The 17,565-nt window shown below is 51.9% G+C and overlaps 1 protein-coding gene and 1 long non-coding RNA gene across 2 annotated transcripts; both read right to left on the reverse strand.

Annotated features, from left to right (window-relative positions):
• Positions 1–2,806: 2,806 nt before the first annotated feature.
• Positions 2,807–3,886, reverse strand: LOC123395756. The gene is made up of 2 exons (XR_006609818.1): positions 3,494–3,886; positions 2,807–3,167 (listed from the first exon to the last, which is right to left on the reverse strand). It is a non-coding gene; the product is annotated as an uncharacterized LOC123395756 (long non-coding RNA).
• A 1,634-nt stretch (positions 3,887–5,520) lies between these two features.
• LOC123395735 (phenylalanine--tRNA ligase, chloroplastic/mitochondrial) lies at positions 5,521–15,272 on the reverse strand. The gene is made up of 10 exons (XM_045090763.1): positions 14,930–15,272; positions 14,297–14,490; positions 13,715–13,921; positions 13,515–13,632; positions 13,348–13,424; positions 13,077–13,256; positions 6,951–6,995; positions 6,505–6,609; positions 5,880–5,993; positions 5,521–5,786 (listed from the first exon to the last, which is right to left on the reverse strand). Exons 1-10 carry the CDS (start codon positions 15,192–15,194, stop codon positions 5,736–5,738), a joined length of 1,356 nt encoding a protein of 451 aa, XP_044946698.1. The 5' UTR covers positions 15,195–15,272; the 3' UTR covers positions 5,521–5,735.
• Positions 15,273–17,565: the final 2,293 nt, after the last annotated feature.

The following is a 17,565-nucleotide window of genomic DNA, read 5'->3' on the forward strand; positions in this document are numbered from 1 at the left end:
GCCCTAAGAGATAACTTGTATGGGCTGGGCCATACCGGTTCAACACTCCCCCTCAAGATGGGTGGTAGATATCTATCATTCCCATCTTGTCACATGCCAAGTTACAATCCTTTGTTTCCAGACCCTTTGTCGAACAATCTGCAAACTACTGCCCAGAACTGACATGAGTAAGGCTGATGACCCCGGCATCAAGCTTCTCCTTAATGAAGAACCGATCAATTTCCACATGCTTTGTCCTATCATGTTGAACTGGGTTATTAGCGATGGCTATAGCTGACTGATTGTCACACCACACCTTCAAGGGCCCCTTCCTCAGAAGTTTCAACTCGCTCAGTAGGTACTTCACCGAGAGCATCTCACACAACCCTTGAGATAATGCTCTATACTCAGCTTCTGCTGTTGATCTAGACACAACCGGTTGTTTCTTGCTTCTCCATGATACTAAATTTCCTCCCACAAACACGCAGTAACCAGAAGTTGATCTTCTATCATCTTGACAACTGGCCCAGTCAGAGTCACTATAGCCATCCACCTCAAGATGTCCACTCTTCCCAAACCACAACCCTTTATCCGGAGTCCCCTTCAAGTATCTCAGGATTCTGTGCACAATATCAAGATGCCCACTCCTTGGTTCATGCATGTATCTGCTCACCACCCCCGTAGCATACGTAATGTCAGGCCTGGTATGACACAAGTACAACAACCTTCCAACCAGTTTCTGATACTCTTCCTTATTCACTAGCTCTCCTGATTGTGCTGTCACTTGGTGATTTTGTTCAATCGGAGTAGGGGCAGTACGACATCCCATCATGCCCACGTCACTCAAGAGATCCAAGGTGTATTTTCGTTGGCACAAAGAGATTCCCTTCTCTGTCTGAGCCACTTCAATGCCAAGAAAGTATTTTAGGTTACTCAAATCCTTTACCTCAAACTCCTTGCTCAAACAACCCTTCAATCTCTCTATTTCCTCCTCATCATCTCCAGTGATGATAATGTCATCCACATAAATAGAAAGAATGGTGATCTTCCGATCAGAGTGCTTGTAGAACATCGTGTGGTCACCGTTACACTGACCATACCCCATACCACGGACAACACGTCTGAACCTATCAAACCAGGCCCTTGGTGATTGCTTCAGTCCATACAAGGATTTCTTCAGCCTGCATACCTTCCCCGTAGTCTCTGAAGTACCAAAACCTGGTGGTATTTCCATGTACGCTTCTTCTTGCAACTCACCATGCAAGAAGGCATTCTTGACATCTAATTGATGCAACTTCCACCCAAAGTTTGTAGCACAGGAGACCAATATCCTTACTGTGTTCATCTTTGCCACGGGAGCAAACGTCTCATCATAGTCAATTCCATAAGTTTGACTATATCCTCTGGCGACCAATCTGGCCTTATACCGTTCCACCTTCCCTTCAGGATTCTGCTTCACTGTATAGATCCACTTACAACTCACTGCTTTCTTTTCTGCCGGCAATGTGGTTAGCACCCATGTCTTGTTTTTCCTTAGTGCTTCCAACTCTTCTATCATCGCTTCACGCCACCTCGGATCTTGCTTTGCAGTCTTCCAATCCTTTGGAATTGACACAGTTTGAAGGGAGGCAACAAACGCCTTATATGTGGGTGACAAAGCCTTATAAGACACAAAATTGCCAATATCAAGATCATCACAAGCATCATCCTTCGGTAGAGCCTTCCTTGCTACTTCACCCTTTCTTGCCGCTTCACGTGTAGCCTTTCGCAATGCAATGGGCAGCTCCACTGTGTCAGATGAGCTCGTCTCACTATCTTGCTGCTCCCCCTGCACTCTTGCCTCATTGCCTTGTTGCTCCCCCTGCACTCTTGCCTCACTGCCTTGCTGCTCCCCTTGCACGTGTGGTTGCCGTCGAGAGTACACTAGGGTGTTCGTCTGCCATCGATCCCGAACAGGAACCCGAAAAGCACCAATCTTAAGTGTATCGACGGTTGGCTCGACAGGAACATGCACATCATCATCAGTGAGAGTACTAACCGGAATTGTTCCCACTATTGGTTGGACCTGAACTTGCACATCATTAGCAGTGTTATTGCCCACAGAATCACCCTGAGTATGAGACACATCCTTCTCCCCCTCTTGACCATCGTGCACATGATGTAGGTGGTCAAGCTCTGCAAATAGCAGACTGAGATCAGTCGGCGTACCATAGAATGGCTCGGACTCCCTGAAGGTAACATCCATACTCACGAACCTGCGTTTTTCAGAGGGAGACCAACATTTATACCCCTGCTGACTAGAAGAGTATCCGAGGAAGACACACTTCACTGCCCGAAGATCAAGCTTTCCAACAGATGGTCGGTGATCACGAACAAAGCAAGTACTGCCAAACAACTTTGGGGAAACAACAAACTTATTATCTCCAATGAGAAACTCACAGAGATTTCATACCTAATATCCTGGAAGGTGTCCGGTTGATCAGGTACGTGGCTATCATAACTGCTTCATCCCATAAGAACTTAGGCACATTCATGGTAAACATTAATGACCGAGCAACCTCAAGAATATGACGATTCTTCCTTTCGGCCACTCCATTCTGAGGTGGGGTGTCCGGACATGAAGTTTGATGAAGAATCCCTTGGTTAGCCATGAAATCCCCAAAAATATTGTTCACATACTCTGTACCATTGTCAGTCCTGAGCACGTTGACCTGCACCTGAAACTGGTTCTTTACAAGAGCACGGAAGTTCTGAAAACAGCTAAACACCTCATCCTTGTGACGCATCAAGTAAATCCAAGTCATACGAGAATAACAGTCAATAAAGGTAACAAAATACTTCTTTCCATTCATTGACACTACTGGGCTAGTCCATACATCCGAATGAATGAGCATAAAAGGAGATATGCTCCTAAGCCCCTTACTCACATATGAGGCTCGTGTGTGTTTTGCATATTCGCAAGCATCACATGTCAACTTGCCCTTGCCTATTCCACACATAACATCCGAAAAGATTCTACTCATCTTATCAAAAGATACATGACCCATTCTACAATGATGGATCATCGCCTGCTTCTCCTTGTCCTCCATGGTCGCAGCACACACCAAGTCCGGTTGCACCTCCTGGTCCATGTACCAGAGCCCCCTACGCCTGGTGCCAGTCCCAACCGTCTGGCTCGTCTGTCGCTCCTGAATCAAGCAACCGAACTTGTCAAGGATCACACGACGGTCTATTTGATCAATGAGAGCACTGAAAGAGACCAAATTGACAGGAAAAGCTGGCACATGCAAAACTGACGATAATGAGATGGCTGAAGTGCATTTGACTGTGCCAACCCCTACGACAGGCTGATTGGTACCATCTGCAGTTTGTATAGTGCCCTTGTGAGTAGGAGCATGCTTATGGTAAGACTCAAACACATAGGAATTACCCGCAACATGCTTAGATGCTCCAGAGTCTAAGACCCACTCTAAAGCACTCTCATTAGGAGGAAGACATGCCTTCATCGAATTACCTTCATCAGTGGAGGCCCAGTGAGCAAAGTCTCCATAAGCAGCCTCATCAACTCCCTTGCCCTGTGACGTCCCAGTGTCCTCTTCAACTACCATATGCGCCCTGCCCCCTGAGTTTCCTGAGTAGCCACCTCTGCCCCTAGAAAGTTGACCCCCTGAGTTCCATGGGTATCCACCTCTGCCTCGAGCATACCTTCCTCTGCCAGTGCCCCCTTTGTTGTATCCCCTGCCTCTACCACGAGTTGGACATTCCCTCTTCCAGTGACCTACCTCCCCACAAATATGACATTTGTTGGGATCTCCCCACTCCATGCGCTCAGTGACTGCAAATGTCGAAGCCGGCACAAACTTCACGTTTGCATGCGCAAGAGATAGCCTCACCTCCTCTTGAGACATTGTTGCAATAGTCTCCTCAATAGTTGCAGGAGAGGTTGGTGCAACAGGGAAGCCCCCTGCCATGAAAGCAATATCTGAGGCCTTCCAACAGTTTCAGCACGCGCCTGCGTGCAATGCACTTGCACCCTGACTCGATGCACGCCGCATCATAGAGTTCCAGAGGATCACAGTTATCCTGCTCTACCCACAAAGCCTGCAGCTCTGCTACATATGCCATCACTGACATGTCATCGCCTTGGCGCAGCCGACTGATCTTCCCCTCAATCTGAGCAATTAGCATGAAATTACCCTTGCCTGGGTATTGGGTGGATAGAGTCTTCCATATCTCGGCGGACGTGGATAGTCCCTCCACAGAGCGACCAATGGAGGGCACCACTGAGTTCAACAACCAGCCAACAAGCACAGAGTTTATGACCTTCCACCGCTTTCCCTCCGCGGTAGTCTTGTCTCCGGGTTCATCAACCGCACCCAATAAGTGCCCATCAAGTTCCTTCTGTTCCACAGCCAGCAATGCCCTTCTGGACCAGCTCAAATAATTTGTGGCCCCCTCTAGCTTCATGTCCAGGGGTGACATTTCGAGCTTCTGAGCCACTTCCTGTCGAGGAACGATGACCCCGGAGTTGGAGTTGGACTCCGCGAGGATCTTAGCGAGCTTCTCAAAAGCCTCAGCAAGCGCATTTGGTTCAGCCATCTCCGATCCGGTAAACAGCAGCAGCACAGCCCTACAGCTGCACGGTTGGTCCCTTTACGCCCCCTGACTAGCAGCAGCACCCAGCAACTCAGCAGCTCCAAGTGCAAGCAGCAACCACAGCCTCTTCCTCCAGCAGCAGTTCTCTCCCTTCTTCCTCTGCAAACAGCAGCAGTTCTCTTCCTCCTTCCTCTGCAAACAGCAGCAATTCTCTTCCTCCTTCCTCTGCAAACAGCAGCAGTTCCAGAGGATCTTGGCCTCCAACAGCAGCCAACCCCCGTAGCAGTGCTCCAGCTCCCGGTCCCTTCCTCCTTCCTCTGCAAACAGCAGCAGTTCCAGAGGATCTTGGCCTCCAACATCAGCCAACCCCCACAGCAGTTCTCCAGCTCCCGGTCCCCTGCAGACACACGCACACACAACAACACAACAAGGAGCTGCCCTTCTCCACTACCCTTCTCCTCTTCTCCTCCCACAGCACCACAACCCGTTGGAGACCAAGCCGCTCCTCGGCTTCCTCCTCCTGTCGCGCAGCACAGCAGCTCCACCTCTCCTTCTTCCTCTGCCGCGCAGCACAGCAGCTCCACCTCTCCTTCCTCTCCAACGAGCCGCACCTCCTGCGCAGCCACGCCGCGCCTCCCAGATCCGCCGCTGCCTCACCGAACGCCGCCCAAATCCGCCGCTACCTCGCCGGACGTCGCCGTCATCTTCTCAGGCCCCGCCTTCGCTGGCCTCTAATACCATGTAGGAACGGGTGGAGAGAGGAGTACGGGAGGGAGAGAGGAGTACCTCCAGCACAAGTGTTTTGTGTGTGGCGGCTGTCTCAGGAACGAGAGATGGCTCGGAGCCTCCTTTTAGGTTAGTCCCACTACATGGGCCTGAGCCCTAAGAGATAACTTGTATGGGCGGGCCATACCGGTTCAACAAAATTGGTCTGGGAAATATCAGTTTGAATCAGAACTGAGCAATGGATGATCATCTTCAAATGGCTGGAATCCAGCAAAATGTAACGTGCTAACTATGCGAAGGGGTTTTTCGCCTTCATTGAAAAAAAAGAACACAAGACGTGGGTTATTACAAGAGCAAAATGGCCCCCGTTTTTCTTCATATATTAATATGCTTCTCAATAAATTTACATACAAAGAACACGAGCTAGCTCCGTTTTATCTCAGCTCAACTCTCAATTTACTTTTCACCTCTTCCCTTACGTTCCACTGCAACCAAATCATAGTTAAGATCAGAATCCGATCAAATCAAGACACCGCTTAAAAATCATAGTAAAATGAACGTAATTCGGTTGCGTGTACCTGCATGTCGTTGATCTCCTCGTCTGTGAGCGAACGTTCCATTGACCTATAGGCTATCCTGTAGCAATGACTCGTCATGCCTTTCTTGTTTGTGAAATTGTCTATTAGTTTTACCTGTAAAACAAAAAACAGCCCTTTAGATTGAGAGAGATATGAACCTACCAAATTCCATGATACCACAAACTAGTAATACTAGATCAAGAAGCTTAGGCTCACAAAAATCACCGAATCACTGCGATAGCATTTCAAGATAGAGATTAAACAGCAAAAGAGTTTACCTATAGGTATGTTGCGTGGAGTTGGGGACACTGACAAGAGTTGGGGCCCATGGAGATGAACTAGAACCGTAATGTACCATACTAGCAGAAGGAACTACAAATAATGCAAGGAAAGTCTGGCACTAACTAAACCATTGCCGGATAGAGTACACAGTAAGGCTGCCATAAGCTTGCAGAGACTAGAGTAAATTCTTTGCCTAATTTGGAGCTATGTTATGCTATTCTTTGGAGTGCCACTTACTACAGAATGGCACAAGTGATATCATATAAGGTCGAAATTAGGAAGTTCAGGCAAGTGCTTAACACAAATTCGATTTACAGCCATGCGTCCAAATCAGAGTGTATACCTCCTCTACAAGATCTCCAGCAATGCCTCTAACAACCTCGCATAAATTGTTCTCTGTAAATTCATCATTTATCCAGAAACTCATATCCTTGTAACAGGGTGGAAACTGTAGAACAAAAAAAAAAGTCAGCTAGGGTAGCCTGATGCAATCATCGCAAGTGTATATATTGCGGCAATCAATGCAAATCATATTAGGATACATAATACAAATTTAACCACATTTACCCATTAGATGGATGACACAAACAATCCAAGCTGCAATTTCTAATACTAGATTATCCAAACGAATGGACGCATAAAGATTTGGTTTAATTTGTCCCAGTGGGCGTGCTTTGCATAGCCAAACGAGCTCAACCAGATTCGCAAGATGCAGAACCACTCTTATACTAGAACAAATTAATTTTATCTACGGATATACAGATACACGTAGTAAATGATATTGCATACCTTCGAGAATGGCTTGAACTTGACCCCAAGCTTGCCCTTAGAGAACTGAATAATAACAATACGCATATCTTAGCCATAAAGTTGAAAGTGTGCATATCAAGAAATTAGCTCAGCATAGAGTTATGGACCAAATTTTGTTCTGTTAACTAAATTTTCTGGTAGTACTGCAATAGCACTAAATAGATGGACCAGAGGTACACCAACTAAGCTAAAGAGAATAAACTGAGTTTTGAACATATGTGAGAACTCAGGACCAAACATATCAGTTATTATGTCAAGTGCGCATGCCAGCTCGGGTGGGTTCGAACACCGTGTCGAGCTCGAGCTCCGCGGCATCCCTGCCCATGCCTGGAATGTTGCCACAGCTGAGCACATCCTCGGCACGACGGTTTGGATCGAGCGGCTCCATCCTCGCACTCGATCCCGCGCCGACCTCAACGTGTTTCGACTTTGCTGGCCGCACACATGATCCTGATGCCATCCGGCGCGCCGCTACTCTGGAGGTCGTCGAGCTGCTCCCCGGCGCTGGCTCCTCCGCCCCGACCGTCCGCATCCTGTCGTACCCCATCTCCATCTCCCTCGCGCGCTCAGAGATTGACCGCGCCCATGCCCGTGCTGCGATCGCCGCCAGGCGCGACAGGGACGGCAACGCAGGGGATGGCAACGGCACCGCCCCGGACTACGGCCAAGACCCTGGCCGCTCCCGCCGCCGCGGCCGCAAGCGCCGTCGCGCCACCCCCGGGCCGTGCCGATGGCACTGCCATCGATTCCCTAGGATGTCAGGCCAAGGATCGACCTCCGCGTGCGGATGGTGTCGCCATGGCTCCCTGGGGCTCCTGCACGGAGGCGGCGCCGCCGGCCGGCCGTCGTCCCCTCATGTGCATACTGCCATGGCCTGGCCGGGATGGGGCCCGCCACTTCCGCTGGGATGCCAAAAGAGGAAAGGCAAAAAGGAAAGTGAAGCAAGCTCCTGTAGACGGTCCTCCCCCCCACGACTGCTGCAATCGGGGACGTAGGGCCAGCAGGTACAGATTCGCCAGGATGCGGGCCAGCTGGCGGCACAGAAGCCACCCCGAGTTTGAATTCGGTGTCGCCTTCTGCCCGAGATGACGGCGCTGGCGAGCCCAACTCTGACCCATGCAGCCCCAGGCCTCGTCGGGATCTGGCCCCTGTCGGCTCGGACAGCGAGGTACCAGATTCACAGCTGGCGGGTCCATCCTCACCGGCCAACAGCACAGCTCGGTCGGGGCAAAGTGGTGCTTTGGCCGCGTCACAGCCTGCCGCAGTTTTGGAGCCTTCTGAGGGTCGGTCCCCGGGGACCGCGATGACCAAGGAGGGGGAGGGCGCGCGAAGCGTTTCTCCCGCCGTTATTTTGCCGCCTCCCCCAGCCATGCAAGATGCTCCCCCCCACATGTCGGCCCTGCAGCCCACCACTTCACCAAGGCCCATGCTAGCTGCTGGACTGGTGCAAGACCATATTCCGTCTCCACCATCGTCGCCCCCTCCTCAGCTCACTGCTAGGGGGCCCACCGAAGACTGCGCTGCCATGCGCTCGGCTCCCAACCGCTTCGCCTCGCCGCCGGTTACCTTCCGTCGCCCTAGAGAACGTATTACTGCCGACATGCACTGGACCCTTGGGGACTTCCTTGCTGCCGCCACGAAACAAATTGTTGCCTCTCTCCCCACGCCGGGGAAGAGGCACACCCGACATCCACTAAGCTTCTCCGTCCCTCGCCGCGCCCGCTCTGCCTCCACTGCCAAATCCCCTGGAGCGGCGCCGCCCACTGCCGAAAGGAGGGCACAGGTGCAGGTCTTGCGCACACTTGGGATCATTGGCATCGACCAGCGAATCACTTCCGCGGAGATGCGCGCATATGATGGCATCTTCGCCGCGCCCATCCCGCTCGACGTACTCGCGGCTATGGCCGCACTGATTGATCGAAAGCTTCCGGAGGGACTTTGCCGTCCGACGAGCACCCCTGCGACCGCTGCCGGCGCCGGTGAGACTTAGCCCCCGCGCTGCAATCTCCGACCGTCGATCCCGTTGTTTATGGATCACGGCCCTAAGATTGTAGTTTGGAACGTCCGCGGCTTAAACTCTCGCGTTCGACGTTACGCTGTTAGATCGCTGATCGAGACTACGGGCGCGACCATCACCTGCTTCCAGGAAACAAAAATGGATTTCATTTGCTCGTCGGTGCTTCTCGATACGCTGGGTTCTGAGTTTGACGATCACGTATACCTGCCGGCATTAGGTACGCGCGGAGGCATCCTCCTCGCTTGGAAGAGCCGGTCTGTGAGCATCACAGACCCCACGTTCTCTACGAACGCGCTCACCGCTAAGGTTGCTCTCGGCACAGCCACTCCCTGGTGGTTGACGGTCGTATACGGCCCGCGGGATGAGGCGGCAAAGATCGCCTTTCTCCAGGAACTCCGTGATATCCGCGCCGGCTGCCCTGGGCCATGGATGCTTTGCGGTGACTTTAATCTGATCTACCGCGACGAGGACAAAAATAACGGCAATCTCCATCGGCGCATGATGGGCAGATTCCGACGGGTGATCAATGAGCTCGCGCTGAAGGAAGTATATCTCAACGGGCGCCGCTACACTTGGTCGAATGAGCAGTCCCCCCCCCCACCCTCGTGCACCTCGACAGAGTCTTATGCACCTCGGACTGGGAGGAAGCACATGCTGCGTGTCACCTTCGTAGCCTGGCTTCGGTCGTTTCCGATCACAGCCCGCTGTTGCTGGACTGTTCCCCCGTGCCTGCCGCTCAACATCGCTTCCGCTTCGAGGATCTCTGGGTGCGGCTCGACGGCTTCCACGACACGGTCGACGTAGCCTGGAATTCGGTCACCCATGCTGACCCATTCCACCGTCTGATGCTGCGGCTCCAGGCAACGGCGCAGTCGCTGACTAGTTGGAGCTCTCGATCTGTTGGGAACATCAGAAGCAAGCTCGCCATCTCTCGTGAGCTCATCTCACGGTTCGACAAGGCGCAAGAGGATAGGCTGCTATCACCCCATGAGGAGTGGCTCCGTAAGCAGCGCAAAATCTCCTACCTCGGTCTCGCCTCTATGGAGCGCACGTTAGCTCGCCAGCGTGCCCGTTTGGCATACCTGAAGGACGGCGATGCCAATACCGCCTTCTTCCATCGGCAGTGCTCTTATCGCCGGCAGAAGTCCAGGATTCTTGGGCTCGCCGTGGAGGGCCACCTGATCACCGAGCAGGAAGGTCTCGCCCAGGCAGCCTACGAGCACTACGACGCCCTCCTGGGCACCGCCCTCGACCGCGAACACACCTTGGAACTGTCGGAGCTGATCGAGCCCACGGACCTGGAGGACCTAGACCTGCCTTTCAGCGCCGACGAGATCTGGGCGGCGATTAAGCGCCTGCCTGCGCATAAGGTGCCAGGGCCGGATGGCTTCACTGCAGAGTTCCTGCGGGCCTGTTGGAGCACGGTTAGACAAGACTTCCTCGACGTCTTCCAGCAGCTGTTTGACCTACGAGGCAGGGGCTTTGCTAGCCTGAACCAAGCGCTGCTCTCCCTGCTGCCTAAGCGAGCTGGCGCCAATACGCTTAATGATTTCCGGCCCATTAGTCTGATCCATCTTGTGGCCAAGATCTTCGCCAAGGTCCTCTCGCTGCGCCTCGCCCCAAAACTCGATGGACTGGTCAGCAAGAGTCAGAATGCTTTCATCACTAGTCGAAGCCTCCACGACAATTTCATCCTTGTCAAGCATTCTGCGAGGCTGCTACACCAGCTCGGAGCTCCGAGGATCCTGCTCAAGCTGGACCTGGCGCGCGCGTTCCACTCCCTGTTCTGGCCCTTCCTATTCGAGGTCCTGCGGGGATACGGCTTTGGCAGCAGATTCCTAGAGTGGATAGCCATCCTCCTCTCATCAGCAAGCACGCGAGTCCTGATGAACGGTGAGCCCGGCCCCCCTATATGGCACCATCGAGGGCTACGTCAAGGAGACCCCCTCTCTCCGCAGTTGTTCGTGCTCGCTGTAGACACGCTCAGACGACTAATCCGGAGGGCCATCAAAGTTGGTGTTCTGGCACGGCTGCACCCTGCGAGGGCAATCCCCGCGGTGTCGCTATATGCCGACGACGTTGTGCTCTTCTGCCACTGCTCCGCACACGACACAAGGGCTGTACGTGAGATCCTGAAGCTGTTCGGATCAGCTTCTGGCCTGATAGTGAACTACACCAAAAGCACGGCAACTCTGTTGCACTGCGACGACGACACAGCCACTGCCGCCATCGCCAACCTGGGTTGCCCCATCGCCCAGCTCCCGCTCACCTACCTCGGGATCCCCCTCACATTAAGGCGTCCCTCGGCCGCCCAGCTTCAGCCCCTGGTGGATAGAATCGCCGATCGCCTGCCAACTTGGAAGGCGGGGCTGATGAACAAGCCTGGACGCCTTGCCTTGGTCAAATCCATCCTGGGAGCCATCCCCGTGCACCAGCTCCTAGCGTACGCGCCGCCGCGTAAGACGCTTCGTCAGATCGAAAAAATCGAGCGCGGATTCTTGTGGGCTGGTCGACGTGCAGCCAATGGCGGACAATGCCACGTTAACTGGCGCCGCGTCTGCTGGCCTTTGCAGCACGGTGGCCTTGGCGTGCAAGACCTAGAGCGCGCCGGCCTTGCCCTTCGCCTCCGCTGGCTCTGGTTCTCCCGCACAGACCCGGAGCGTGCCTGGCATGGCCTGGACTTGCAGTCCTCCTCCGAGGAACGCGCGCTCTTCTTCGCCTCTACCTTCATGACCGTCGGCAATGGCAACGCTGCCCGCTTCTGGGAGGACCGATGGCTTAATGGCAGGTCCGTCTGCGAACTAATGCCCCAGCTGTACACATGCATACCGAAGAGACGGCGCAAGATCAGGACAGTGGCTGAGGGTCTCCTTGGCAACTCCTGGGCCCGAGACATTCTCGGAGTTCTAGGCGTCCACGAGATAGGCCAATACTTGCAGCTCTGGCAACTTGCCCAGCAAGTCACGCTCTCAACCGAACCAGACAGGCTAACTTGGAAGTGGACGTCCAACGGCATCTACACCGCGCATTCTGCCTACCTAGCAACATTCCAGGGCTCCACAACGTGCTCCTTTTGGAAGCTTATATGGAAGACTGGGGCTCCCCCAAAGGTCAAATTCTTCCATTGGCTGGCCTGCCAGGACCGATGCTGGACAGCGGAGCGCCTCGCGCGCCACGGAATGCAGCACCACCCCCGATGCCTGCTCTGCGATCAAGCCCCAGAAACGATGCGCCACCTGATGCTAGAATGCCCATTTGCTCGCCAAACTTGGCATGAGATCCTTGCCTGGCTCAGGATGACTGCCACCCCACCAGACCATGAGGCCTCACTCATGGACTGGTGGCTGCAGGCCAGGCAGAATACGCCGAGATCGCTGCTCAAGGGCCTCGCGTCCGCCACCCTCCTCGTGCCATGGATGATCTGGAAACACCGCAACGCTTGCGCCTTCGAAGGGGCCCAGCCTTCCTCGCTGCAACTGCTCAGCAACATCAAGGAGGAGGCCACTGCCTGGGCCAACGCGGGCGCCCGTGGACTTAGAGTAGTTCCCCCACAGACCTGGGATGTCCACTAAATTCTATCGATTTCGCTTTGTAACTGGTGCCTCCTAGGAGGACATGTAACCCAAACTCTGCCTCTTCAATGATAAAAACGCAAATGTCATTTGCGCTTTCTCGAAAAAAAAATATGTCAAGTGTTAAACACTCATTAGGAAACACAAGTTGTTCTGGCTAAACTCTTTTCAGAAATAAAAAACACAAATTCTTCACATCAGAATTTCAAGTTTAGTACTAGTAATTAAAATCAACACTACCATGATTTCCATTTAGAGATCAAACACTCGGTCTTCCCAAATTTATAATCTATACATACAGTAAATTAGTAATCCTAGAGAGCAAAGGGTGTGGCACAGAAAGATGAGCTCTGCAGTCTGAATAGATCAGCACATAAGTTAGAGAGAGATTAAGAGGCTATATTGCCTCAATATGGACAATTACTTTTCACAGAATTTGTGGCTCAGCAGTATGCAGTTTTTGTTTAATATGTTAACATAGTGAGATAACCAACAATCCAATAGTAGCAGCAATACCTGGGATGTGAACCGCTGATCATTTGACCAGAACAGCCGAATATCTGGAATATCAAAGAGGACCATTGCTAGTCGCTCCAAGCCTAGTCCGAAGGCCCATGCAACATGATCTGTCCTACCATTGCTTTTCAAAATTTCCTGCTCAGTGACCCCACATCCCAAAACTTCCAACCAGTCACCCTGCAAAGGTGATACAGTTCTTTCAGACCAGGTATCATGACGACACAAGTTGTGTAACATGTTTTACTTCGATTCACTTACTACAACAAACCTGAAAATATATTTCGAGTTCAAAGGATGGGTTGGTGAATGGGAAGTAAGTATCAACCCAGCGCATCTCCACAGCACCTGCACAACATATCCTCATCTAGTTTACCTGACATGCGAAGCTATTTTATCATTTCCTTTGATGACAAGGAGTAAGCCAAGGCGTTTTACCAAATAAATGTGTTGCCAAGCCTTCCAGTGTTTTCTTGAGGTCTGTAGCTGCATATGCTGTCCCATCCATGCCGGAGCCTGACCAGTCATCTGGAGAGAAGACACGAAAGCCTTCCATCTGTATGTGTGAAAGATCAACAGAATTCATAACATATCTTGTTTTGGAAACATTCAAGTACAATCTGGCAAAATACAGTTACCTGATGGAAGACAGGGTAATGAGTTGAATCAATAGAATCCCTACGATAAACATCTCCAATTACAAGAAAGTGTGTATGCCCTTCTCTTAGCAGCTCTGCTTGATGAGCGCTGGTATGACACCTCAAGACTGTTTGAGCATCGACATAGTATGTGTCATTGTAACTCCGGCTTACGTGGTCGGCAGGGACCAAGACATCATCAAAGTTCTGCAGAATGCACCACCTCAAGGTCAGTGAGAAGGTAAGAACAGTCATGGTTGGTTTAATTGTAGATTTGTTAATCGGGTGAATCAGCACGCAGCAACTGAAGTGACCATTCACTAGAAAGGGAGGATAGCAGGAGAGCAAAGGAACAGCTATTGGACTTTTTCACAATTTTGAAACTTCGCGTTTTTCTCACACTCACTCTTTTCCACCCCAAGTGCCAGGTTTTATTTGACCACATAATTAGAGTTGTCCTTAATTAGTCACAAATGCCGCATCATGTTTAAGTGATTACCATAAAAATGTAGGGTCTTTTTAGCTAACATTCAGCTTTCATATTCAAGCTAATACAAGCAGTAAGGTATTTGTAGATCATACCTGCTTAGTAGAAACAAGAGGGCAGAGGTCATCGAACTTGACAAACTGGCTAGGAAAACTTTTGTCAAAGTAATCGTAGATAGTATTCTTGAGAATCCCTAGAGGGTGGTTATCCCTCCTGTGCAGCTGAAGGCCAATTTTAGAATAAATGGTGTCTGGCACATTGTTCGTCGGGTCATCCTCCTTGACGACATCTACAAAGGCCATCGAAACAAATCAGCGCCTACTAGCTTGAGACTTGACACGGCGCCGTGATACAATGCGATTTAACTCCCCACCAAATTCCATTGGGATATTTAGCTCCTCAATCAATGGCATTCCATCTTGGAACCCAACCGTTCAAGCGACCGCGCAGCATTTATACTACCGGCAAGCTCCGAAAGAATGTGAGCACTGGACGTATCAACTTCACCCTCCTCCTAAATCCCATTCTTAGACTAATAATTTTATGCCTGGTCATGTTCAAAAAAGAAAAGAAAAGGTCCAGTGCGGAACAATGCCAGCAGCCAAAGTTAACCAACAAGCATAAAAACCTCTCTCTCCACTGCCAAATGCTAGAACAATTCTCCTCCTCCGAGGCCCACTAACCGCTCCTAAGATCCCGCCATCGGCGGCAGGGGCGGGAGAACTCACCTTCTCGCGCGATCTTGACGCCACCCACCTCGACGGCGGCCTCCGCCGCCGCCGCGGAGGTCCGGAGGGTTCGTGCCCCTGCCGCCGCCGCCGCCGGCGCGGAGGGGAGGAGGCGGGTGGCGACGAGCAGTCGACGGGCGGGCGAAGGAGAGGAGCATGGGAAAGGGGCGCGTGTGGAAGAGAAGGCGGCGGCGGTGGTGGTTGGAAGCGTGGCCATGGCGCGGACACGAGCGCGGAGGCAGGCGGTTCGGATAAGCGGGCGCATGGCTGCGTTGGCCGGATTGTCGCCTGGTTTCTCCGGGGTGGGAGAGCGAAAACGAAAGGGGGATGAAGACACAGACAGGGGATGAGAGCGAGGGTTAAGAGGTTAACAGAGGAAGACAAAGTGTGGTTTAAGGCTTTATTAACCAGAAGGGAAAATGGTTCTCATCTCCGTAGATTTACTTCCTGCCCCTTTTTTTACAAAAACACAAATTCCTTACGATTTGGATGCATTGATAGAAAAAGAAGGATTGTATACAAATCTATATCAAATAATAAAGCGGCTATTGCTTCCGTCGAAAAACCCACCACAGCATTTTTATAAAAAAGCCCCTGTATTTTTTGTTACTCAACCCGTGCTCCATCATTTATCTGCAACGCAAAAGGAAAAAATGATTCGCTGTAAAAATTATACCCGTACGCATCGCCTCCTCCCGTCGGCCCTGGGCCACCCTGGCCTGTGCCCAGGCCGCCGCCACACCACTCGCCGCTGCGGCCGACCTCAACCGCCACCGTTGCCGATCTCAACCCACCCGCCTCCGCGGCTGTACCTCTCCCCGCTCACTGCCCCCGTTGCGGCGCTCGAGCGCATCGCATCGACCCTGGTCCATCCTGGCCTGTGCCCAGGCCGCCGCCACACCACTCGCCGCCGCGGCCGACCTCAACCACCACTGTTGTCGATCTCAACCCGCCCGCCTCCGCGGTCGTACCTCTGCCCGCTTGCTGCCCCTGTTTCGGCGCTCGAGCACAGCTTCTGGATCAAATCAACGCGACAGCTACAACGACTTGGATGATGCGTCTGCTCGATGCAGAACGGCGGCGGCACGCGGATAAGGCGCGGCGGAGCGAAGTACTTGCAGGTGGAGGCGGACCTCCATGGCTCACACGGGGAACTCCGAGGTTATGGCGCGGCAACGGCGACTCCTTATGGCCAGATAGAGGCGCCTAACCCTTGCTCCCCTCATCGTATCCCCTCCTCCGGCAGGAACTCATCATCTGGTGAGATCCCCTCCGCATGCCTCCAACCGTGTGCCAAGCACCGGCAAGAAATTTTGTTTTGTGACAATTTGTTTGCTGATGAATGAATGTATTGAATGTAAGATTGCATTGTTGTAGAGAGAGAGAATGGAACACCGCCTTCAGTTTGTCATCTCATCCCACATTCTCTACCCCATGAGTGAAATAAGATAACAGTCCCTTGATCAATTCACGTAGCCTCTTGTTTTGCTTTGCTTGTCCCGCTCAATTTCTCATCATGGTGGAATTAACAATGGATGGGTTGATTTCTCAACAAAATAGGATAGGACTGACTACATTAGTTAGTTAACTTATTATTTTAATAAATCAAAATGATTATAAAAGATTAAAAGCGTGTGGTATTTTTTTCTCCCGTTGCAACGCACGGGCCCTTTTGCTAGTTATAGATAAAAGCCACATCCAAAATTATGAACCACGGAAGGCGTGAAGGGAGGCGCTCAAGTGAAGGGCGCATCAATAGGATCATCTTCACTACGAGGACGGCGAGTGCAGTGGAGAGGAAAAGAAGAGACGGATGATAAGGGTGGGCAGGAGATACAGATGATGAGGGTGGGGAGGAGGATGGATGGGAAGGTGGTGTCGGTGGTGGATGGGGAAGAGTGAGATGTGCCGGAGGAAGGGGGAAACAGGAGGCACATAGGAGGATGTATCCGAAAAAAGAAGAAAAGAAATATCGTCCACAGAAAAGCGCCATGAGGAAGGGATGGGGTAGTAAGAACGAGGCTCACCGAAAGTCACATCACGCTACCAACAGGATCCCAAGAGCGATAGCCCTTGTGCTCATCACTATAGCCAAGAAAAACACACTCGACCGACCGAGCAGACAGTTTGGTGCGTTCTCGCGGGGCAAAAAAGACATAGCATACACATCCAAACATACGGAGAGTTGAGTAGTCACGAGAACGACCAGTGAGACACTCCATAGGAATGCCACCCTGCAAGGCAGTCGATGGTTGAATGTTGATGAGATAGGTGGATGCGGAAACAACCTCAACCTAAAAATGGGGTGGAAGGGAAGCGGCGATCATCAGCGCACGAGCCGTCTCACGTAGATGATGATGCTTACGTTTCCCGACGTCATTCTGAGCATGGGCACCAGGACATGAGAACTGGGCAAGATTACCCTGTTCCACGAGAAAGGCACGCAACATCTCGAAGATATACTCTCCGGCAGAGTCAGCACGAAAAGAACGAATAGACGTGGAAAACTTGGTGTGAACCATGGCATCATATTGTTTGTATATAGAGATGAGGCCAACTCCACCGCGCGACCCCATTCTGTACGGCCCCGTCCGTTTGGGGTAAAAGGGACAAACAGGTCGGCCCAGCGCGAGACG

Source organism: Hordeum vulgare, chromosome 5H (assembly GCF_904849725.1).
Source record: "Hordeum vulgare subsp. vulgare chromosome 5H, MorexV3_pseudomolecules_assembly, whole genome shotgun sequence".
In the NCBI taxonomy this organism is placed as follows: domain Eukaryota; kingdom Viridiplantae; phylum Streptophyta; class Magnoliopsida; order Poales; family Poaceae; genus Hordeum; species Hordeum vulgare.

Bases quoted from the DNA above. Each gene is read 5' to 3' on its own strand.
- LOC123395735 (XM_045090763.1), bottom strand. From the start codon at position 15,194: ATGCGCCCGCTTATCCGAACCGCCTGCCTCCGCGCTCGTGTCCGCGCC. The intron at 6,610-6,950 runs GTATGCAATATC...TTTGTTCTACAG, and splicing joins AGTTCAAGCCATTCTCGAAG to TTTCCACCCTGTTACAAGGA. The intron at 5,787-5,879 runs GTACACGCAACC...ATTTGGTTGCAG, and splicing joins AGGAGATCAACGACATGCAG to TGGAACGTAAGGGAAGAGGT.